General features: G+C 42.7%; 1 protein-coding gene across 1 annotated transcript in view; it reads left to right on the forward strand.

The window, feature by feature from the left end:
* KHDRBS3 (KH RNA binding domain containing, signal transduction associated 3) overlaps positions 1–23,998 on the forward strand; it is a 196,153-nt gene that overhangs the window by 63,021 nt on the left and 109,134 nt on the right. The window contains exon 2 of the mRNA XM_050939797.1: positions 755–873. Coding sequence (XP_050795754.1) covers positions 755–873 — 119 coding nt within the window. The remainder of the gene's footprint in view (positions 1–754; positions 874–23,998) is intronic.

Below are 23,998 nucleotides of genomic sequence, written 5' to 3' on the forward strand. Positions count from 1 at the left end.
GGAAAAGATTCAGAAAAGAGCACCACAAATTATTAGGGGTATGGAATGGCTTCCATATGAGGTGAGATTAATATGACTGGGACTTTTCAGCTTGGAAAAGAGGCGACTAAGGGGGGATATGATAGAGGTCTATAAAATTATGAGTGGTATAAAGAAAGCAAATAAGGAAGTATTATTTACTCCTTCTCATAATACAAGAACAAGGGGCCACCAAATGAAATTAATAGAGGTAGCAGGATTAAAACAAACACAAGAAAGTATTTTTTTCATGCAATGACTGTGTTCCTCTAGAACTCCTTGCCAGAGGGTGTTGTGAAGGCCAATACTAGAACGAGATTCAAAAGGGAGCTAGATGGATTCATGGAAGATAGGTCCATCAATGGCTATTAGCCAGGATGGGCGGGAATGGTGTTCCTAGCCTCTGATTTCCAGAAGCTGGGATTGGGTGACAGGACATGTATCACTTGATGATAACCTGTCTGTCCATTCCCTTTGGGGCACCTGCTATTGGCCACTGTCAGAGGACAGGATATTGGACTTGATGGATCTTTGGTCTGACCCAGTCTGGCCGTTCTTATGTTCTTATGACTCAAATATGTAGTTGTAAATGGTAGCCTAGGAGAGAAATCAATCTGTTTTACAAGTTACACACTGGTTTTGGAATTTATGCTATATAAAAATTATTCATTTACTTGAGAACATGATATCAAGTTAAAAAAAAATCAGTAACAGATTTTTGTACTTTTCTTTACAGAAATTGAGAAATTCCAAAAAGGAGAAGGAAAGGAAGAGGAAAAGTATATTGATGTAGTGATAAATAAAAATATGAAGCTGGGGCAGAAAGTATTAATTCCAGTGAAACAATTTCCTAAGGTAAGTTAATTTGTCAGAAATTTAAAACTGGTTCTTTGTAAGAATGTGATAGCAAAATATATTCAGTTCTTTAAGCAACAGAAGATTGTTCCTAAACCTAAGACAGTATTATCTACTATTGCTCATGCTATTCTATAATTTATTATATACAGTTCTCATACCGGCTTCCTCGCCATGCTGCTCCAGATACATTTTCTATGAACTTTAGATTTAAAGCTATACCTATGTCTACTTGTGTGAAGGGAAGACTACTTGTAACCCTCATTTGAAGCAGTAGAAAAAGGAAATATTTGTTTGTAGTATATTGAAACAAGCATATAATGAAAACCTCCAGGATATTGCAGCTGTTCTGTAACCTCTAGTAAAAAATAAAGAAAAAAAGAATAAAATAATACTTATAGTGTTTTTAATCCATAGACCTCAAAACAATTTTCAAAAGTAGGTAAGCATTATTATACTGTTTTTTTACAGGTGGGGAAACCAAGGGCACAAAAAAAAGTGAAGTGACTTGCCTAAGGTTGCACAATGATTAGGTGGAAGAGCTGGGTTTAGAATTTGGGCCGACTGTCTCTGGGTCCTGTATGCTACCCACTGGATATTGTTGCCTAGATGGTTAACAAAATGACACTAATATATTAATATCAAATCACACAAATATAGGGCTGGAAGAGATTTGGATAGGTTAACTAGTCCAGCTCTGTGCTCTGAGGCAGGACCAAGTCTGAGGCTGGTCTAGATTTGATTTTGACAAATTGGAAGGAACTGGTTGAGAATTTGAAAATGGAAGGCAACTTGGGTGAAAGTGATCATGAAATGGAAGAGTTCATGATTCTAAGGAATGGTATGAGGGAGAACAGCACAATAAAGAGAATGGATTTCAAGAAGGAAGATTTGAGCATCCCATGGGAAGCAAGTCTAAGGGGAAAAACAATTGAAGACAGTTGGCAGTTTTTCAAAGAGACATTATTAAGGGCACAAGAGCCTATCTTTCCTATGCAGTGGGATACTTTGAAGTATAGCAGGAGCCCACCCTGGCTTACCCAGGAGATCTTCAATGATCTAAAACTCCAAAAAGAGTCCTACAAAAAGTGGAAACTCGGTCAAATTACAGAGGATGAATATAAACAAATAACACAAGTATGTAGGGACAAAATTAGAAGAGCGAAGGCACAAAACAAGATCAAACTAGCGAGGGACATAAAAGGAAATCAGAAAACAATCCGCAAATATATTAGAAGCAAGAGGAAGAACAGGGACAGAGTAGGCCCATTACACAATGAGGAGGAGGGAGACAATAACAGAAAATGTGGAAATGGCAGAAGTGCTTAATGACTTCTTTGTTTCGGGTTTCACCAAGAAGGTTGATGGTGATTGGGCATCTAACATAATGAATGCCAGTGAAAATGAGGTAGGATCAGAGTCTAAAATAGGGAAAGAATAAATAAAAAAACCCAAACAACATACTGGGATGTATTAGCAGGAGTATTGTAAGCAACAGACGAGAAGTAATTCTTCCACTCTACTCCGCACTGATTAGGCTTCAAAACTTGAGTATTGTGTCCAGTTCTGGGTGCCACATTTCAGGAAAGATGTGGAGAAATTGGAGAAAGTCCAGAAAAGAGTGACAAAAATGGTTAAAGGTCTAGAAAATATGACCTATGAGGGAAGATTGAATAAAAAATTGGGTTTGTTTGGTCTGTAGAAGAGAAAACTGAGAGGGGACATAATCATTTTCAAGTACGTAAAAGGTTGTTAAACAGAGGAGGAAGAAAAATTGTTCTTCTTAACCTCTGAGGATAGGACAATAAGCTTAAATTGCAGCAAGGGTGGTTTGGGTTGGACATTAGGAAAAACTTCCTAACCGTCAGGGTGGTTAAGCAATGGACTAAATTGCCTAGCGAGGCTGTGGAATCTCCATCATTGGGGATTTTCAAGGGAAGGTTGGACAAACACCTGACAGGGATGGCTTGGAAAATACTTAGTCCTGCTTTGAATGTAGGGGACTGGACTAGATGACCTCTTGAGGTCCCTTCCAGTTCTATGATTCTAAATATACATAGACCATCCTTGACCGGTGTTTGTTTAACCTGTTGTTAAAAACCTTCAGTGACAGGGAAGCCTATTGTGGTGCTCAACTATTTGGGTGGTTATGAAAAAATGTCTAACATCTACTTAAATATCTTTTACTGAAGAATAAACTAATTACTGATTATCCTTCCTTCTGTGGACATGGACAACAATTTTTCACTGGCCTCTTTATAACAGACCTTAACATATTTGAAAACTTATCAGGTTCCCCCATCAGTCTTCTTTTTTCAAGACTAAACATGCCCAGTTTTTTAAATCTTTCTTCATAGGTCATATTTTCTAGACCGTTAATCATTTTTGTTGCTCTTGTCTGGACTTTCTCCAGTTTGTCAAAATCTTACTTGAGGTGTGGTGCCCAAAATGAGATACAGTTCTCCACCTGAGGCCTTAGTGGTGCCGAGTAGAGGGGACAGTTACCTCCTGGAATGATATTAGCCTTTTTTGCACTTGCATCACACTCAATTTGTGATCCACTCTAACCCCCAGATCCTTTTTAACTGGCTAGCTAGTTGTTGCTCATTTTGTATTCATGTATTTGAATTTTTTGTTCTGACCTGTAGTACTCTGCATTATGGAGAGCATATATTGGTTTTACTTCAAAGATTTGAATTTCCTGTTAAGATGTCTATGCGTAGTTAAACCAACTAAAATCCTAGGGACTGTCTGCTGATAAAGTAAAGGCATGTCTATACAGAGAGTTAGTACATGGCGAACGGTGGTGTAAATCTACAGCGCTCTAGCATGCTGTGCAGTAACAGGTCATGTGAGCCTGCTACCGTATGATAAAAGATCTGTAGTGCACTTGGACCTATTGCTGTTTCAGCTTTCTGCGCACTAACACGCCGTATAGAAAAGCCCTAAGTGATTTTGTCCTTAATGCATGAAATCCCCTCTCCTCCATTATTATATTTTGCTGATTATACTACATTATTTTTCTTAGACACTGTGTTTGTGTTCATGTTGGTATGAAATAGAAAGTTGTCAGTGATTTATATTTAGTATGGATTCTGATTTTGATGATCAAGTCTTTGTTATGATTACAGATAAGATGCAGAATGTTATTTTGTTACCAGCCTAAAGTTTTTGAGTAGCCTGCTGAGAGAACCATTGCTTGGAGATAGTGTGATTAATGGTTTACAGCACTGAGTGCCTAAAATAGGGTTGTTTTTGCTCAGAATAATTGAGCATAAAAGTTTTGAGTCAACCCTGGAAAAAAGTTAATATAGTCCTGCCAACAGTTTTAACAGAAAGCTTTCACATTGCTGTCAGTTAATAGACTGAGCAAGAGAAAACTCTATGTACCTGCCACTGTAGAACTGTAAAGAAAGCAGATTGCATTTTGGGGTACTGATGGTGACTCTGCACTTTGAACCTCTGTCTGAGGCAAAAATGCAATTTAAGAAATACACTATAACAAATTATTTGGTTACTTAAACTATATTTCTACTTCCTAACTAAACCTTTTTCATGCTTTAATCAGTATTATGTTGTTGAAGGATATTCTGCCCACTTCATTTACTAACCCACCCTCTCTCATTATTAAGATGTTCTTTGGATCCCTTCTAAACTATGCACTCTGTTCTAGGGAAAGGAGGGGCCAAAAGGATCTCTCATTTATTTTATTTTGAGTAAAGTTCTGAGCAACATATCTTAATGTTGCTCAGAACATTACTCAAAATGGAATAAATGGAATAAATGTTGCCATGACAGTATAGCAATCCAGTGTTAGATTCACAAAGGGACATAGAAGCTGGAATGCCTAACTTCTAGGTGCCTAAAAGGTCACTGGGATTCACAAAGCTTGAGTTAGGTGCTCAGGCTTTTTATACAATGAATGAAGGAAATTAGGCACCTAAGAATGGGGTTCACAAAAGTCAGCATGCTAATAGCCAATGGAAGATGCTAAGGATAAGATTGTGTCCTGATCCTTGCCCCTCTCAGAGGGCTCGATGCCTATATCTGGGCTGCAGGGAGCTGTGAACCCTTACTTGAAGTTAGGTGCTGAAGGTGTTTCTTGCAAGAAGCTATGGGTAGAGGGGGAGAAGGATTTCCCTTGTAACTTTTAGCCCAGTGGTTGGGGTATTTACCTGAGATCTGGGAGATCCTGGTTCAAGTTCCCCCTAAGTTAGAGAGGAACTTAGGACACTGTTCTCTGAGCAGTAAAAGGCATGGGTCTCACAAAGAACAGGGCCCCTTGGTATTCTCCCCTGGATCCACCAATCCAGTATTCATATGGTTATCAGTCATGTCCCTACTAGGTACCCTAAGATATACAATCCTGGTCCTACAAATAAACATTCACTCCTGCCCCCGTATAGGGTTAGATACATTGCCTCTTAGGGTTAAGGCATGTTTTTCCAACTATTTCAGTTGGTACAGTCATAGACCCTAAAGAAAAAGGAGAGAGAGCGATGAGGATCACCACATAGTTGTGGAAGAACAATTCATCCTGGCTACAATTTTGTCATCTTCCCTGGTGAAGTGGCAACTCCCTCTGTGCCTTGTTCAGTGGACGACTTTAAGGTATTCCAAGTCTTGATGAAACACGTGGCTCAGATCCTTGACATCCTGCTGGAGGAAGTGCAAGAGAAGTTGCACAAGCTGTTTGGTATTCTCTATCCTTTCATACCTTGTAAACTTTCTCATTAATGAAGGATTGTTAAAACTTGCAAGGAATCGTGGCAGACTCCAGCATCGATACTGGCCACATTCAGAAGAGCAGATAGATGTACAAAGTGCCTCCTAAAAGTTTTGGATATATTTATTCCAATCTGATGCCAGGGTTGCACGTCATGATAGTGCTTGAGAGGAGCCGATTGTCCAAACTTTCCTGCAAGCAGCTTTGGAAGTGTGTGACACTTGTAGCATCCACCATAGCTACACCTGTGGCAATGCAAAATTTCTTCTGGATCCATTTAGATTCCAAAGCTTTTAAGGCCAGAAGAGAACATTGTGATCATCTAGTCTGACCTCCTGCACATCACAGAATCTCACTCTCCCACTCCTGTCATAGACCCATAATCTCTGACTCAGAATCCACAATTTACTGTAGATTAAACCAGCCATTGATCTGTGCTCTGTGCTTCAGAGGAAGATGAAACCCTCTCAGGGTCTTTGCCAGTCTGACCTCGGGGAAAGTTCCTTCTCCAATCCAAATATGATAGTCAGTTAGACCCTGAGCATGTGTGCAAGACTGACCCGGCAGACACTTGGGAAAGAATTCTCTGTAGTAACTCAGATCCCTCCCCATCTAGTAGCCCATCTCCAACAGCTGAAGATCAGATGCATTTGCTGTTAGCAGTGGCAGGTGTGACACATGCCATTGTACACAGATTCATCATACCATTCCCCTTCCATAAACTTAACCAGCTCAGTCTTGAAGCTGGTTAGGTTTTTTGCCCTCACTACTTCCCTTGGGAAGCTGTTCCAGAACTCCACTCCTCTGACGGTTAGAAACTTTCATCTGATTTCAAGCCTAAACTTGTCGATGGCCTTTCTATATCCATTTGGCCTTGTTCTTTGTTCTTTGTTCTTGTGCCAACCTTGCCCCAAGTTGTCAGAGATACTCAAGGAAGTCTGGCATTTGCACAGTAGAGGATGGTTGTGATTCCTTCAGCTCCAAGACCAACGAGGCCCTTGATTTGTTAACGACTGTAGACCTATCTTGTTTTCTTTTTTGGTGTAAAAGCCCAGAAAGCACAAGTCAGACCTCAGGGCTCCATCAGGCAGAATCCCTCAGCCCCATACACCAGTAGACTGCCAAGGACATCAGAACCACTGAGGAGGAAAAAATTCCAGTGCAGATAATCCTTTGCCATTTCCTTAGCTGCTATCCAGTCTGTCTTCGTCTTGGCAGAAGGTGTGACACCATAGGTTCTGCCAGGGTCTTAACTATGAGGGATCTAGAACTGCTCTTCCTCCTCTTTATGGCAAATGTTTTATCCTTTTCTGGAAATCCTTGGCTGGCATCACAAAGGATTGGTGCCTCTCAATTTGTCAGCAAAGGATATTGCTTTCTTACTCTCCATCCCCATCCCTTCTCAGGGATTTTTTTCACTAGACACTGTTGAAAGAGGAGTTGAACTCCATTCTGCAACTCAGCGCAATGGAGGTGATGCTTCTAGAGTTCAGGGTCAAGGGATCCTAGTTCCACTATTTTCTAATCCCAAAGAAGGAAGGGAGGATGTGCCCTATCCCAGAACTATGATGCCTCAACAAGTTCCTCTGACATTTCAAGTTCATGATGGTGACACTGGTCTTTATAATCCTCTCAAGACTGGTTTGGACCTTCAGGTGGTCTGTTTCCACCGGTGTCTTCATGTGGTACACAGGAAATACCTCAGATCTGTGATATGGGAGATTGCCCATCAATACAGGGTCCCCACTCTTTGGTCTTTTCATAGGGCTGAAGGTTTTCACCAAGTACCTAGCCACTATGACCGCTCACTTGAGATGTAAGGTATTCAGGTCTATCCATTTCTTTGCCATTAGCTCATCCAAAGTGAATTACCGTAGCAGCTGACCAGGTTGACCAGTGTAATCCAAAGGCTCTGTGCTATTCTGGACCTCCAAATAAACAGAGAAAAATCCACTTTTGTGACAACTCAGAGCATAGAGTTCATATGGGGCTGTATTAGATTCTAGGTCAGCAAAGGTTTATCTATGATAAGAAAGATTCTAAACTACATAGTGACCTTCTCAGCCATCTGTAGGCTCATCCAAAGACATTAGTAAGAGTGTGCTTTGCACTTCTGGGTTGTATAACTTCTTGTGTCTATTTATTGCAGTTTGCCACACTTCAGTATGCTCTGTATAAGGGTACTTGAAATGTATTTGCCAAGTGAATGTTGCATATACATGCAGATGATGGTCCCGTAAGAGGTCCTTTCCTCATGAAATTGGTGGAAAGATTCACTTCAGGTGTGCAATTTCTTACCTCTTGTTACCAGGATTCTGGTGAGAGATGCTTCAACTCAAGGGTAGGGCACTCATATGGAGTCCCTATAGACTCCCCCCAAAGCTTCTCTACATGTAAATGTTCTGAAACTCATAGCCCTCTACCTGACGTGCAAAGTGTTCCTTACCTAGTGTCAGCCCAAGTGCTGACAGACCATACAACAGCCATGCACTACATTGACAGACTGGGGGAGCAAAATCATCTTCACTCTTTCAGGAGATCTTGGACTTGGTGTATTTGTCATCAGATAATGTCAATGGCTCTGTACCAATCAGATGTTCAGAATTCTCTAGCAAAGGGAAAAAAAAACTCAACTAGATTGACTTAAAAACAGTGGAACAGTGTGTCTATTTGGACATCCCGACATCATTTGTGTCCCTTGAAAATCCTATTTCTGCTATTTTGATCTATTGGCTAGACCTAAAACAATTGGCACTTTCCATTAATCCCATAGAATATCCAACCAATTTTCACACATCACCCTCCTGTTCAGGGCCACACATCATACACATGATTTCTGAAGTTCAGGAGCCCCAGGCTTTCTGGAACCTCGATATAGTACTAAGAAACTTTAATGTATCCCCTCCCATATGCCCCCTTGACCTCCTTATCTCATCTGTCTATGAAGACTACCTTCCTTGTAACTTGGAGGTAAAGAAAATTCAGACCCATATGGCTAGTTCATCTTACATGGTGATCTATAAAGATAAAGTGACTCTTAGGCCTCACCCCAAGGTTCTGCCTGAGATTGCTTTATTTGAGTCAGTCTGTTCACCTTCTGGTTTACTTCCACAAGCCTCACTCAAATTAAAGGGATGCTAAGCCATACATGCTTGAAATAATGAAAGTGTTAGTCTTTCAGGAACTCTCCTAGATTGTTTGTGACCTTTACTGACAAGGTTAAGGGTTAGACCATACTTTCTGAGACTCTAAATGCATATGTAACTCTTTGTAAGATCCTTCTGCAAGTTAGCCTGGTTAGAGCCACCTGTCTAGGTTATAACTTAGTCCAGCTGGGTTCCGGCAGCCTCTACTGCTTCCTTAAGATACATCCTTTGCAGGATACAAGGAGATCAGTCAACGTGTTCTCCGAGCCCTATTCCTTAGTTGAGGTTTCCAGATTGGATTTCCACGTGGTAGAGCTGTCCTGCAATCCTTTTTAAAATAGGACTCCTAGCATTTATCTCCAAACTAGGGAGTGTAACTGCTTGCTAGTCACCAGAAATGGGATCCCTAGGGACAATTACTTGAAAGAACTGCTACTTACTTTACAGTAACTGTTGTTCTTTGAGATGTATTGTTCCCATGGAAGCCATGACCTGCCCTCCTTCCCTACTTCTGCAGAGTCTTGTACCTGTGGGTTTTTTATATTGGTGAAGAAGCTGAAGGATGGTTGGGCCCAATCTGTCCTTTATGTCCTATGTCGGAGAGAGTCCCATTAGCATCCAGGGTGCAAGTGTGGCTCCAACAGACATCGCTGGCCAAAAGAATCCAATCTCATGTGCATGGGATGCATACACACCAGAAGTGGAATCCTTGTTAACAGGACATCTTAAGGAACCACAGTTACTGTTAAGTAACTGTTCTTTTCCATTTTATGAGTAAGTAGTTTGTAGAGCCAGTTCATCTTCTCAGAAATCTAACTTTGCTTTGGCATTAGAATGGATATGGAAAAAATGGCTTCAGTCAATAATAAACCAGTTTTCTGAAGAGATTCATCATAACTTTGGGGGCAGTTACTCCCTTTTAAGATAAGTTAACATTTAAAGACTGTTTCATATTGACTTTTGAGAATGACTGAGTAAATAGATATAAAGCTGTGAGCAATCTACATATTGTATTCCCTTAAGTATTAGTATAAATTATGTACCCTCAGCAGTCAGAGCTCGTATTGTGGGTTTATCCCCAAGTTAAATTACTACAGTTTACTTAAAAATTACGTTTCAATCTATAAGTATTTTGTCTACTGTTATAAGTAACACCAAAGATTAGTGTAACTTTTTCCTCTTTCTATCAATGTATTTATTTTGCTCATTTGACAGTATTTAATCTTTTCACAAGTCAATGTTTCCTGCATGGATATTTAACACAGATAAAAAGAGCAAAGAGAAAGAAATGTTTTTTTTAAAAACAAAACAGGAAAAGATGGTTATAAAGTGACAAAAATTGGTACAGGGCATCAGGGACAGGTGTAGTACTGAAACTGCTTTGGAATTTTTTTAATTGATTAAATCTAAAGTTGATAAAATTGCTTTCAGATCTGTTCTTATATTTAAAGCTATGGTTACCTGATACCCCCAGTGAAGGGGGTTAATATTGTGTAATACAAACTGGGTGCTTGAAATGGAGAGACTTTTTTTGCTGTGGAAGCCTTGCATATCTTGGAAGAGGCAGAGGAAATTTTCTTAGGGTTTTCTGATATCGTATTATTTAGGAACAATGACTTCCCAATGCTGAATAAACAAATTACAACCATATTCTGTTTCAAAGGGATCCCAAATGACAGAACCCCCTAGCGGAGGACCTAATATGCCAGAAAGCTTTGTGTAGCTTTGAAATTGGCTTGTTAAAGCTTTGCAAATAGACCATTTGGTCTAGTGTTTATACCATACTTTCACTAAGCATTTAAGCTGGATATATAGCATTCTCAGCAGATTTTCTTGGTGGGGATAAAGAAGGATTTACTTGTTTTATTATGTATCCCCCCTACCCCGTAATTTATATGTTTAAACTTGATTTAGCATTGATATTAATTCTTTTCTAGCTGAAACTCATACAGCAGATTAAATGCCTATGAAAGGAATGTCCTTTGTAGTCTGAACATAAATCTGGAAAAAAGATCTGTTTCTATTTCCTAATAAAGTCCACAGATCCAAGACATTGGGTACTCTGTTTTAGACAAACTTGGAGGCAGACCATACCTGCCAGTCAGAGGCAGGGGAGGTGTGGCTCCACTTGAAAAATCCAACCTCATCTGCCTCTCCAACTGCAAGCAGACTAGCTGCTGCTGCTGCAGGAAAAGGGGGTGAGAAGAGGCTTAATCTCCAGGTTGTCAGGGCCTGCCTTTATTAAAAGAAAGAATTCCCTTTCCCCTCAGTTACTGGAACTCTGTGCCAGCATCTCACCCATGTAGAGTGCTCGTGGATGAGAAATTAAAAAGGGGAGGAGAGATGCAGACATTATTTCCTGCACCTCTCCTGCTGATTAAGTGCCTGCATGAAGATGTGAGCCTGTTCTCTGGAGGCCCAGCTCCCTTTCAAGTACTCAGGCAGAGGCCAAGGTTCCTGTAGCCTCAGCCCCCAAGCAGCCAGGAGAGCTCCCAGGAAGCTGTGGCAGCACCTAAACAGCAACATCCCCTAGATCCAGGACCAGCAAGTGGTGATTCCCTCATTCCCCCCACATGGGGAGAATATAGTTTGAAGTACCCTATTAAAGGGTCAGGGAAGTTTCCCACCCAGCTGCTGGAGCCAATGCTCACAGTCAAGACTATTGACTGAAGAGCAGCTGCCGAGCTCCTCCCCTGCAGCTATGGCAGTGACAGGGAGCTAAGGAAAGGCATCTGGGACAAAACAAGGAGAGTATGCTAAGAGGCAGTCAGGCCCAACCCTTTCCTCCATTCTGCAGCATGCCCCCTCCCCAGCCCTGCAGTGTCTCAGGGCTACTCGCTGCCAACAATGTCAGCCCAGTGTTGTCTCCCAGTGCAGTACATGGGCCAAGGGGACTCCCTTTGAACCTCCAGGACTGGAGCTTGCTGCTTCTGGGGTGAGGTCAGCCTGTGTTCAGGCCATGTCCAGGAATCTCCCTTGAACAAAGCGTGGAAATTTGGGAATCTCTCTTCTGTACCCAGTCCAGCAACACCTTCAGTCTGAATCTTCTATTTCTTGGAACAGGAAGGTTGCCAAAAAGAGTAACCACAAGGTCCTTCCCTGTCCAGGGCACTGTCAGAATGAAATTACACTCTCTCCTTCTGGGGAGGAGGCAAATCAAGGGTAGGTAGAAGAAAAAGGTCTCTAACACTCAGACCCTTCAAGTCTCCCCATCGTAAAGCATGGGCACAGAAAAAAGAGTCCCTAAGCTCTATCTTTTGAAGAATCTGATTCAGGGGATTCCTCTAGGAGGCACTCTAAGAGCCACAAAGTAGAATCTGTTTCTCTTCAGCTGCGTACACCAGCAGAGTGCAGCAGGACAGGTATTCTCAGCACATGGCTCCCCTGCTTACCTCCTCGTAGTGCACCAGGGCAGATATTCCTCAATGCCTGTATACCCTCTTCATTTTCACGGAGTGGAGCATGAGGGATATAATAGTCAATGCTGGAGCCTCCTGCCCACATTCCCAGAATGCAGCATGGCAAATCAGTGCAGAAAGACCTGGCCATAAATAGATGTTGTCTCCTCTAAGCTTACATATCCTGCACTCCCCTCAGGGAATCTTCCTTCTTAGGGGAGAAATGCCAATACTGCAGATCAGAACTGGAGATTCAAATTAAGTATTTTAAACAACAAAAGCCCACCACACACATAGGATAGACTTAGACTTTCAGGGCAGAGTGCACTGAATATTTTGAGAAATGTAAACTACAGTTATGACGTATACATATGCCTTAGCCAAGCTATAGCTGTATATCCCTCATGTACTCAGTGGGATACCTAATAGCTCTAATTTCCCAGTGTATTATTGTCACACCTAATAGTCTGGGAAAGCATCCGGCTGTCATCCTCAGCTGCTGCTGTAGGTCACTAGGCCCTGCCATCCTGGTTTTCGCTTCCAGCTTCTGTTGCAGATTGCCACATGCCTTTCTACCACCTCCACCTCCTTCCCTCATTGGCTCTGCAGTGATGAGAGCGATAGCAGCCCAGATGTGGAAGGGCTGGCAGGCAGTAAGGGGAGTCTTGCCCACCATTTCTTTCTTTCTACTCCATGCTTCCTCCGAGGCCTCCATTTTACAAGGCCAGAAGATTCCTTAGTGTGCACCAGTCAAAAATGTATTCTATCATCACTGCCATAGATAAATGTGCCCTTTTCTTTAATGGTCAAGGACTCGTTTCTAACTGAGAGAGATTTTTTTCCTGAAAGAGTGACTGTGACAGTCTGTGCCATTATGTTCACTGCTTTTACAAGACTATGACATATGTTGTACAAAGTATGCCTTGAGATATCATTTGAAAAGTCACAATCTGCTGAACATTATTATCCTATTAAAATATGTGTAGTAATACTGTATGTGAGGTTGAGATTCTACTGAATATTGTTACTTGGAATTATAACATTTCAGTAACACCTACAAACCAGTTTTTCAGAGACAGACACACTGGCCCCAGCCAGGTGTTGAAAAACAGAAGCTTAAATGGTCATTCTCATGTCCTCAGGAGACTGCTTGTCATCTGCACCCCAGCTGAGGGTAATCATTAAAAGGAGAGGGATATAAAAGTGAGAGACAGTAACCTCTAACTCACCTCTCCTCCCCACATCTCTCTGTTTATGACATCAGTGAATACTTGAATGCCGCAATTAAGGAGGGGGCCGGTCCCAGGCTGAAAGGGAAAGTCTGGACTAGGGAACTTGCTGATGTTGCTCTGCAGTTTAATTCATGAGCGAGTGATCAGAGTGCTCATGTATTTATCTGGAAGTGAATCGGCATGCTGAAGGCTATGTGAGCAGGTCAGTAGTAGCTGTTCTGACAGCAAAGAAGTGTAAAAAGCACCTCAGGTTATAGAGTTAAGGGGACATTGCTGTTCAACAGTCCAGATTGTACCCTGGGTAATGTCACATGGCCTCCTCACTATACAGGCCCTTCACAGGCAGCCATAATCTTAGCCCCCTCTTTGTGGCATGAAATCTATCCGGGAGAACAGACCAACAAGAATAAATAAATGAAAAAGAACTGTCATCTGACATTGTAAGTGCCTCCGCGGACTTTCACAAGCAATGCTTACCTGGGTGGACAGTATTGCAAATATGGTCCTCCTCAACCTATAAATAAATTGCAAAGCCTAAGGCCTTCTCCTTGAGGAAGAGGAGGAATCTGAGTAAGCAGCCAGCCATCCTAGGTCTTCTGCTCCCATTTATAGTAGGACCTGTTCCTCTTTTCCAGAGACATCACTGCATATTGCTCAGTCATGCCAAAAAAGCCCCACCAAAAACAAGGCTGTGGAGCAGTTATTGACATCAATTATCTCAACAGATCTATGAAGAACTAAAAATTGAAGATAGAGACCTTAAAATCCACACTAGCTGCCATCGGCGAAGGGGACTGCATGACTTCAAGTAGATTTGAAGGGTGCCTATGTCTATATCACAATTAAGAGTCTCATAGATGCTTCCTAAACTTTCCTATTCTTCCTTGCCCTTTTTCATTTAGCAACAACACTGCAAGTGTTTATGAAAGTAATGGCATTGTTAATAGCAGCTCTGAGACAGAAAGATGTCTGTCTGTCCCTTCCTTGTGTAACGTCCTTATTCAAGCCTCATCTAGAGTCAGTCATACATTGTAACACTTAAACAGCAAGGATACTGCTGAGCTATGGTTTTGTGAAAGAATCAGTTAACGATTTCAACAAATTCTCAGTCTCTCTGAGTGGGAGAAGTCATTATCCTCTACAAAGTTCGTTATTGCAGGAAAGACTGGAGAAGCTGGAAAATCTTACCAAATAGTCAGCTTCTCAAGGGGAATACCCATTCATATCCTTCTGTCTCTTAGGGGAATCAGTGGTATCCTGTGTGGATATTCATAGTGTGCCAGTGCTCAAATGAAATCACTACATAGCTTCCTCTTATTCCTCCCTCAACTGTCTTAGCTATCCCTCAGTGAAGGTGTCTCACCCCAAGAAGATTCTTAGGTCAATCAGATGGTGGATGAATCCAAGTAGACTCAGGTTAGATTTCTCCAACAGGAGAATCAGTCAGGATAGTCATCTCCACAAATGCAAGCCTGAGGAGGAGAGGTGCTCACCCTGTATCAAAGACTGTCCAAAGGATCTGGTCCAAACAAGAGACCAAGCACAGCATAAACTGGCTAGAGCTCAGAGCAGTCCAGTTGGTCTCAAGGCTTTGCTCTCTCGTCTGGACTGCCCTCAATGCTGATCATGATAGATAACTTCTCGGCCATTTCATACATCAGCAAATGAAATGGAACAAAGTCTACAGTCCTTGAAAGAGAAGCTCACCTCCCGATGGCTTGGCCAAAGGACAATTTGCTGCCTTTTCACCCAAGGAAAAATCAATGTTGTGGCTGACCAGCTCAGTAGGCAAAAGTTAGATCATCAAAAATGGGAACTAGAGCCAGAGGAGTTTCATCCCTTGGTTAAGGAATTTAATCTCACAGCAACAGATCTGTTTGCCTCCCATATGAATCACGAGATTTCAGTGGTATTCTTTTGACAGTGGAATCAATGTCAAAGCAACAGATGGCTTGTTGCAAGTATGGCAAAAAGAGGGACTCGTATGCCTTCCATCTCTTTTCATATCCTCACCAGAATGTTACTGAAGATCAGTAGAGAAACACCATTGGTAATGCTGGCAGTGCATTCTCTGACTGCCTTGACATGGTACAAAGATCTCTCATCTGCTTTCCATCCAGAAGTGATATCATATTACAAGGGCCAATCATGCATCATAATCCAGACAGTATGAACCTGGGTGTATGGTTCTCGAATAGAGCCTCTTAAGCCAAAGAGGTTGTTCAGAGTGGTACTCTAGAAATAAATCCACAACTCCACATATTCAGGAGCCTGGTTGAGGTTTACCCATTACCATCAGCACAGGTATCACTCCTCCATTTGCATTGGTACTGCAGATTCTCAAGTTTCTTCAGGATGGACTCCAGGTGATAAGCCTGACTGTTCAAACACTGAGGTCAAGTTGCTGTTTTGTCTAACATCCTTATTGCAATAGACAAGTAGTGAATTTCATCTTACCCAAATATTCAGCATTCTTCTTATGAGAGCAGTATCTCTTCTACATCCTCTTGAGATACCTGAAGTTCCTTTGTGGGATCTTACCTGGTTCTCCATGCCATTACAGGCCTTCCATTTGAACCTGTCATGAAGGTGGCCTATTACTTTCTAACCATTGAAGTAACCTTTCTGATTGCAATTGTGGCTATTCAGAGTCTGAGTTGGGAGCTGTTTTTCTGAAAACTCAATATTGTACCTTGCGTAAAGCTGAAGTGGTGCTCAAGATTCGACCTTGTCTTCTTACCCCTCCACTCTCTAGAGAGTATAGGAAATTATTCTTCCAATCTTCAGCAAATCTCCATCTCACCCCCAAAGAGAAACTGTGGCTTACCGTAGGATGTCTGCTGAGCTGAACAAGTATATATTCACCACACAACTCAGGTCAGAAAGGCAAATGTTTTGTTTGTGCTTTATCTTGTGTCAGAGGGAAAGGAGGCTTTGGAATTCTCCATTTCTAGATGGCTGAGATATTGTATCTCAGAACAAAGGAGTCAAAGAAGCATAACCGTGTCTTCTAGTATCAGAGCTCAATCTCTCAGACTTGTGGGAGCTTTATGGGCAGAAAACATCATTCTCATAAGAGGAAATGTGGAAAACAGCCACGTGGCCAACTGTTCATGTCACTTTCAAATTCTACAGTCATCTGATATAGCCTTCAATAGATGGGTGCCCCTTGCTTTAATATCCCAGTAACTATTAGAAAAGGATTATATTTCGCGTCTATACACAACTGTGTAAAATTCCCCTGAGTGGATGCTGGTATGAAAATCCCAATATCATAGATCTGTGGACCTCATTATGAATAAGAAAACAGGAAAATATATGTGTGTCTTAACTGAAAAATTCCTTACTTGGAGTAATGAGGTCCACAGATCCAACCCAACCTGAATGGGCTGTTAAATGGGAAAAAATATCAAATTATTAAATGGCACTCAAGTTTGTCATTCGCTGAATTCCTTACTCTGCAGGAAGTTTGTTCTGTTTAGTCTTAATGCCTAATTTTCCTTATTGATAGAGTTCTTAGTTTTTCAAATGCTGTGCAAATGTCTCAACTGGTGGTTTCTCCGTGGTGGAGTCACACTTCCCCTGCCTCTGACAGACAGGTTTTGGTCTGCCTTCAAGGCTGCATTAAGCAGTGCACTCAATGTCATGGATATGTGGACCTCATTATTCCAAGACAGGAAATGTTCAGGGAAGACGCTGATACATTTTCCTATTAATGGGATGTTGTGGTAGGATAAAAAGAAATATTTAATCCTGTGTATATGTAACTAGGCACACTTTAAATTTGGAGGTTGTGTAGGAAATAAATCTGTACAATAATTAGGTTAAACTGATGCACTATATTAGTGCTGAGACTTGTTTTCCAAAATACCAGTTATTGAATATATTTAAGACAGAAAATTTTCAAATGGAAATTTTTCTTTTGAAGTAATGTTGACAGTATATAGGGTTATTTTAAACTGTTTTTCATTAACCTAAAATGAACAATCTTCTTATGTTTTTTTACCACTCTACATACATTTTAAATAAAGTTATCCTCCACTTAAAGGTGACCTTCAATGTGGGTTGAAAATGGCTTGTGTTCGTTTTCACTTCTCTATGATGTGTAGAAGAAAGGTCTGAAAGGTTTAAAAAATAATTGTCCTTATTTTTGGATTTTAATCTTGGAAATATCAGGAAAGGTCAAATCTAGTTCTCTCTGGTTTTGCTGGAAGTCTCAGAGGTCTCAAATTTACATTGTGATTTTTTTTAATCTCTTAATTATAGGGACAGGTGTTTTGTATCTTTAACTAAGACTTCTTCTTTTCTTGGGTGTTTTTCAGGCATTTAATTGAATAACAACTGATACCAGAGTCTTTTGCCCAGATCCTCTGCTACACTGGAGCTCTGCTCAGTGTAGCTGGGTATCCGAGCACAAAGATGGGTTTAAGTCATTTTGTGTTCCCCTGTTTCACAAGGGCTCTTGAGGGGGAATTTAGTCCCCCTTATAATTTAGAGTATGGTCAAGGATGGCTTCAGCTTCTCTTACAAGAAGTTTGTACAGCACTATGCATGAGGGGCCCTGACTTTGATTTGGGCATTTGAAACTACAGTGATATAAATAATAATCGGTTATTGGTTGATTTATGCCTTGGAATATGTGGGTTCGTATCTTGTATTGAATCTCAGACAAAGAACTCTTTCCAATCAAGTGTTTCTCAGGCAATTACCTTGAATAGGAGCTGAAGCAATAGTTTAGCTTGGGAAATTAAATCCCCATTTGGGGCAAATATTCTTTTCCCATGCTTTTATCCATTTTTAGAATCATAGAAGATTAGGGTTGGAAGAGACTTCAGAAGGTCATCTAGTCCAACCCCTGCTCAATGCAAACTTTTGTGGAGGGGTTACTTCCTACCTTTTCTACTTTGTAGGTTTTTTTTTCTTTTGTATTTGAACAGGGCAGCAAACTAGATATTATATATATAATCGCTGTCTATTCTACACTTGGTCTTTGGAGAATGTTGCAGGAAGGGGTCCTTGAGACTGAATCTGGCTTGTGGACACTATGTTAGTCACCCTTGCACTAAACTTCAATGTTTTTTCAGAGTTATAAGCTGGCTCCAGCTGTTATATCTTGAAACCATCAAAATTTTAAAGATTTGCAGCATGGATATGACAGTTTTGAAACGTGAGGGTTATAATGTATTTAGAGCTTCTCAGAGCACAGAGAGCAGTTCTTGATCTGACATAAGGGCATAGCTAACACAGTTCCTTGTTCACTAAATGAAATGTTGACTAGAAGATGTCATCTACTTAGCTTGCACATGATGACTAGCTTCTACCTTCAGGCATTTTGTAATTGAGTAGTGAAGCTCATTTATTTTTAGTTATGTTAGTTCTGGTTTCTTCTGCTTGTTTTCTCCTATGTGAATATTGCAGAGATTTGAGTGTGGTGTATTTGAGGTGGATTTTACTTCCCTCCGGATGAAGTGTGCACTGTGTTTTGTTTTTGTTCTTTTGAGTCTAGTGCCTGCTAGTTAGGAGAGCCTAGGAGTTAAAATGAGCTGGAAAAGCTTTTTGTCTTCAAAGGGAAGTGAAATTTAGCAACTGTAATTAATTATACATTAAAATTGTTGTAATTTTGTAAATAGTATTTATTGTATAAGGTTATGTGGGAAGACTACAAAAAGCAGTATTAAGTTATATTATGTGTTTAGTCCACTGAATACTATTTTGTTTTTATAAACTACTTTTATCAAATGGCATTGAGAGAAGAATTGAAGTTAAATATTTCTAATTGATATTTTGGATAAGTATTAAAGTTCTGTCTTCTGATTTATGTAATACAATAAGCACTTGACATTCTGAAATACATTTCAGCATTGCTTACTATAATGAATTATCCTCCTTTATGTATGCATTGAAGATTTATTTCTATTACTTCCTCTAATAGTTTACCTGGCTCTGTGTTTCTAGTGGTTTTGTTTCTACAAAAATAACCTTGTAAACATTGAAACATGGTATGGTTCAAACTATTGACCTGTCATTCCATTAAACTGAAATGGAGATTTTTTTTTACATGTTAAATATAAAGCTACTATTTGTAAGCAATGATGATTAACCAAAACTATTAAATCTGTAAGGAGGAGCTCAAACTAACTAGCAGTCTGTTTAAATATATAATGTGTAGAAGACTGGAAGCTTAAGGCTATGGAAATTTTTTTAACATCTTATAAAGAATTAATGGAAATCCTAACTAGAGACAGATTAAGCCAATGGTCCCCAACCTTTTTGTGGCCAGTAGTACATTCATGTTTTCAGAAGAATGTGGTGCCAACAATTTTTTAAGGCTTATTTTGTATTTGTACATTAAATAATATGAAAAACATCATATTTAATATTACATAATATATGAATTCATAAGATAAAAAGGGTAATTTTACATGTAAAAGGTATTAAATAAATTATTCGGCAGTTACTCTTTCATCTTACCATGTGAATTTGCTCTTTTTTATCTACTTGTAAGAAAAATTAAGGAGTTTTTACAAAATAAATATCATAAACAGTTTTCATCTTATTTATTTTTAAAAAGCAAAACATTGCTGAACTGCTGGTTTAAATATATTTATTATTCTTACTTTAACATAGAAGGAAGCCTGCAGCCCTGGAGTTCTCTGTCCCTGGTAGGCCCGGGGCTGTGACTTCTCTCCGGCTTAAGTCGCGGCCCCACACCTGCCGGGGACCGAGAACATCGGCGCTCATAGCCTGCAGCCCCGGAGAAGCCAGAGAGAAGCTGCAGCCCCGCGTCTGCCAGGGACAGAGAGCACCGGTGCCTGCAGCCTGTGGGCCCCGGAGTTTTCTGTCCCTGGCAGGCACAGGGCCGTGGCTTCTGTCCCCTACTGGGCACTAGGCGGGCTCACATAAATGCCTTGGTGGGTGCCATGGCACCGTGGGCACTGGATTAACCTATCTGGTAAGATTTTATTTCACATTAATATCTAGCTAAGATTGATCCTCTCCTGATAGAAAAATGTAATATTTTTGGTATATTATGCTTAAATTTTCATTGACTACTCCAATATCAGATTCTTCAATATCGGGTTCTTCTTTGAGTGCTTGTTCACGTCCATTCCACATTAGGTGTGTGCACGCCACGTGCATGGATTTTGGAAACTTTTTCCTTAGCGGCTCCCGTTGGGTCGGCAGGGGAGCCCCCAGAGTGATGCCTCCACGCTGTTGCATATATACCCCTGCCGACGCAACCCCCCTTGAGTTCCCTCTTACCATCCATGGCGGCGTTGGAACAATTCTTTTCTCGCTTGCGAGTGATCCGTTAGCACAGTTGTAGCAGTTATCAGTAGTTAGCACTTCTTAATAGTAGATAGTTAAGCTTCCTTTGTTTAGGTGTCTGGAAGTAGTTTCCATCACCAGCCCTGGGCTGCAGGGCATGCTGCAGGCCCAAGAGTTTAAGGCTTGTACCACGTGCCGCAAGCCTATGCCGATCAGCGATCCCCACAATGTATGTCTCCTTTGTTTTGGGGAAGTACACCAGACTGACCGCAGCAAGATCTGTAAGGCCTTTAAGCCAAGAACCAAGAAAGAAAGAGACTTTCGCCTCAAGCAGTTGCTCATGGAGGCCGTGCTGCAACCTGCAGCCTCAGACCAGCCGACTTCGGTACCGGCGTCCTCTTTGTGGAGTGCCCCGGCATCAGTCTGTGATCTGGCGCTGGGCGGGCACCGCAAGCATGCAGCACCAAGGCAATAGGACAAGCCCCAGCACCACTCACCCTCTCCAGTATGATCGAAGGAGCACCCAAAAGGCGATAGAGGGCACTCTCCACATAAGAAGGCGGCACCTCCCAAGGGACTGAGCACTCAAAAGAGCAGTACGGCCCCAGGACATGCTCCGGCACCGGTGACTCTGGTGCCGCAGGGCCTGTTGAGCCCTGGGCTAAGTGGGTTGAGTGCGGAAGAAGGGCTGGAGGACATTCTAGAACAGCCATCCACGCCAGACACCTCTGAGGCAGCAAAAGACCTCATCGAGCTGTTGGTGGCAAAACCCCTCCCTCACAAGGAGCAGCCTCTGGCGCCATCACCAAGAGTGCTGTCCAGAGGCAAGCTGGCAATGGTGCGCCGCTCAAGGTCACTGCCCAAGTACCGCTCCCGGCGCCGGTCCTGGTCGAGCTCAGCCTCTGTGGACTCCCAGCTATCTTTGACTCGGTGGAACTCAATGGCACTGGAACTGAGCCAGCACACAGCACCGGCTCCGTTGGTGCACTGCTTCTCAGCACCATCACTAAGCCGGCACTGAGGAGAAATAAGGCTGCAATTCCTGGTAGAAGGCAGTGATCCCGGTCCTGAGAGCATTGGTACCAATCCTCGTCCCGGTCAGTGAGGTGCCATTCTCCAGCCTCCTGACAGCACCGTGTCATGGCACCACATTGGCCTTCGAGGTCGGCATCCTCGGAATCTGAAGTCAACTCAGGCCGTTCTAGCTATGCCCACAGGACCGGCTAGCAGGGAGCCCCAGACCACATGGCATCCCCAGTGGGACCCACCAGGACAATGGCTCTTTTGGACACCGTGGACCTATCATCAGCAGCAAGGGACCTCCTCTAGAGCTTTGAGGTCCGGCTATTCGGTGCATCTGTCCCGGTCCCCATGTAGGCACCCCTCCTCACCCAAGGAGGCTATGGTATTCAGGCCACCAGCCGCTTCTCCAGAACACCAGCGAGCGGAAGCAACACTGAGCCAGGGGCCGTCTCGAGGACAATCAACCAGGCAGGGCTCGGATGTGCCCTCGGCCTATGATGAGCGGCAGGAAGAGCAGACAGAAGAAGCACAGCAGGCCCTCACCTCCTCATCATCCCCGGACAAAGCTGTGGCGGGCACGGCAGTATCGGGGCCTCACCTGATTGACCAGAGGGCACATCAGGAGCTGCTCTGCAAGGTCGCCCAGAACTTGGGCCTACAGGGGAGGAAGTGGTGGAGCAGGAGGATCCTATGCTGGACATACTAAGCCCTGAAGGTCCCTCCAGAATTGTGCTCCCTCTCAAAAAGACCATTCAGTCTAACTACAAGACGGTCTGGCAAACCCCAGCCTCCAGCACACCAACGGCAAGAGGGGTGGAGAGGAAGTACTTGGGACCTTCCAAGGGATATGACTTCCTTTTTTCTAATCCAGCCCCCTGTTCGCTGGTCATCTCAGCCATGAATGAACAGGAGTGTCATGGCCAGCAAGCCCCGGCCCCCACGGCCAAGGAGGCTAAACGATTGGACCTCTTTGAAAGGAAGGTCTACTCCTCTGGGAGCCTCCAATTACAGATTGTGAACCAGCAGGTGATCCTAAACAGGCACAATTTTAATTCCTGGGCAGCAGTTTCCAAATTTAAAGACTCATTTCCCCAGGGCTCTCAGACTGAGTTCACGGCCCTCATGGAAGAGGGAAAGGCAGTTGCCAAGACCTCTTTACTGGCCTCTCTGGACTCAGCGGATGCAGCAGCCAGAACAGTTGCCTCAGGTGTGGTGATGAGGTGTTTGAGGTGGCTTCAGGCCTTCCACCAGAGGTCCAGAACACCATCCAGGACCTCCCCTTCGAACGGTCTGGCCTCTTTTCCGACCAGAGAGATGACAGGCTGCATAGCCTTAAAGACTCCCGGGCAACCCTCAAGTCGTTAGGCATGCACACCCCGGCAACTCAGAAGAAGCCATTCAAGCCCCAACTATCGCAGCAATGGCAGTACCAGCCTTACCCTAGGCAGGAGCCTTATCACAGGAGGGGCAGAGACAACAGACACAGGTGGAATAACACGCCTAATGAAGGCCAGGGCCATAGCAAGCTCCAGCCTGGCAACAGGCAGGGGTTTTGAAGGAGCGCTCGAGGACTGCGTGCCAACCCAGCTCCTGGATCCTTCCCCATGTTTCTTGGACTGCTTGTTCCACTTCTGCCAGGCGTGGTCCCATATGCTGGTTAGGCCTCAACTGGAGTATTGTGTCCAGTTCTGGGCACCGCATTTCAAGAAAGATGTGGAGAAATTGGAGACGGTCCAGAGAAGAGCAACAAGAATGATGAAAGGTCTTGAGAACATGACCTATGAAGAAAGGCTGAAAGAACTGGGTTTATTTAGTTTGGAAAAGAGAAGACTGAGAGGGGACATGATAGCAGTTTTCAGGTATCTAAAAGGGTGTCATCAGGAGGAGGGAGAAAACTTGTTCACCTTAGCCTCTAATGATAGAACAAGAAGCAATGGACTTAAACTGCAGCAAGGGAGATTTAGGTTGGTAGGTTAGATAAATGTCTATCAGGGATGGTCTAGACAGTATTTGGTCCTGCCATGAGGGCAGGGGACTGGACTCGATGACCTCTTGAGGTCCCTTCCTGTCCTAGAGTCTATGAATCTATGAATCTATAATGTCGGACCGTTGGGTCTTACGCATGGTACAAGTGGGTTACACGCTGCAGTTCTCCTCCTTCTCTCCAACCCACCCCTCTTCCCCGTTCCTCTTCAGGGACCCTTCTCACGAGCAACTCCTTATGCAGGAGGTACAGTGGCTCCTAGAGGCAGGGGCGGTGGAGGAAGTCCCTCGGGAACTAAAGGGGAAGGAGTTTTACTCCTCCTGTTTTCTCATCCCAAAGGCAAACGG

This window comes from Gopherus flavomarginatus, chromosome 2 (assembly GCF_025201925.1).
Source record: "Gopherus flavomarginatus isolate rGopFla2 chromosome 2, rGopFla2.mat.asm, whole genome shotgun sequence".
Classification (NCBI taxonomy): Eukaryota; Metazoa; Chordata; order Testudines; family Testudinidae; genus Gopherus; species Gopherus flavomarginatus.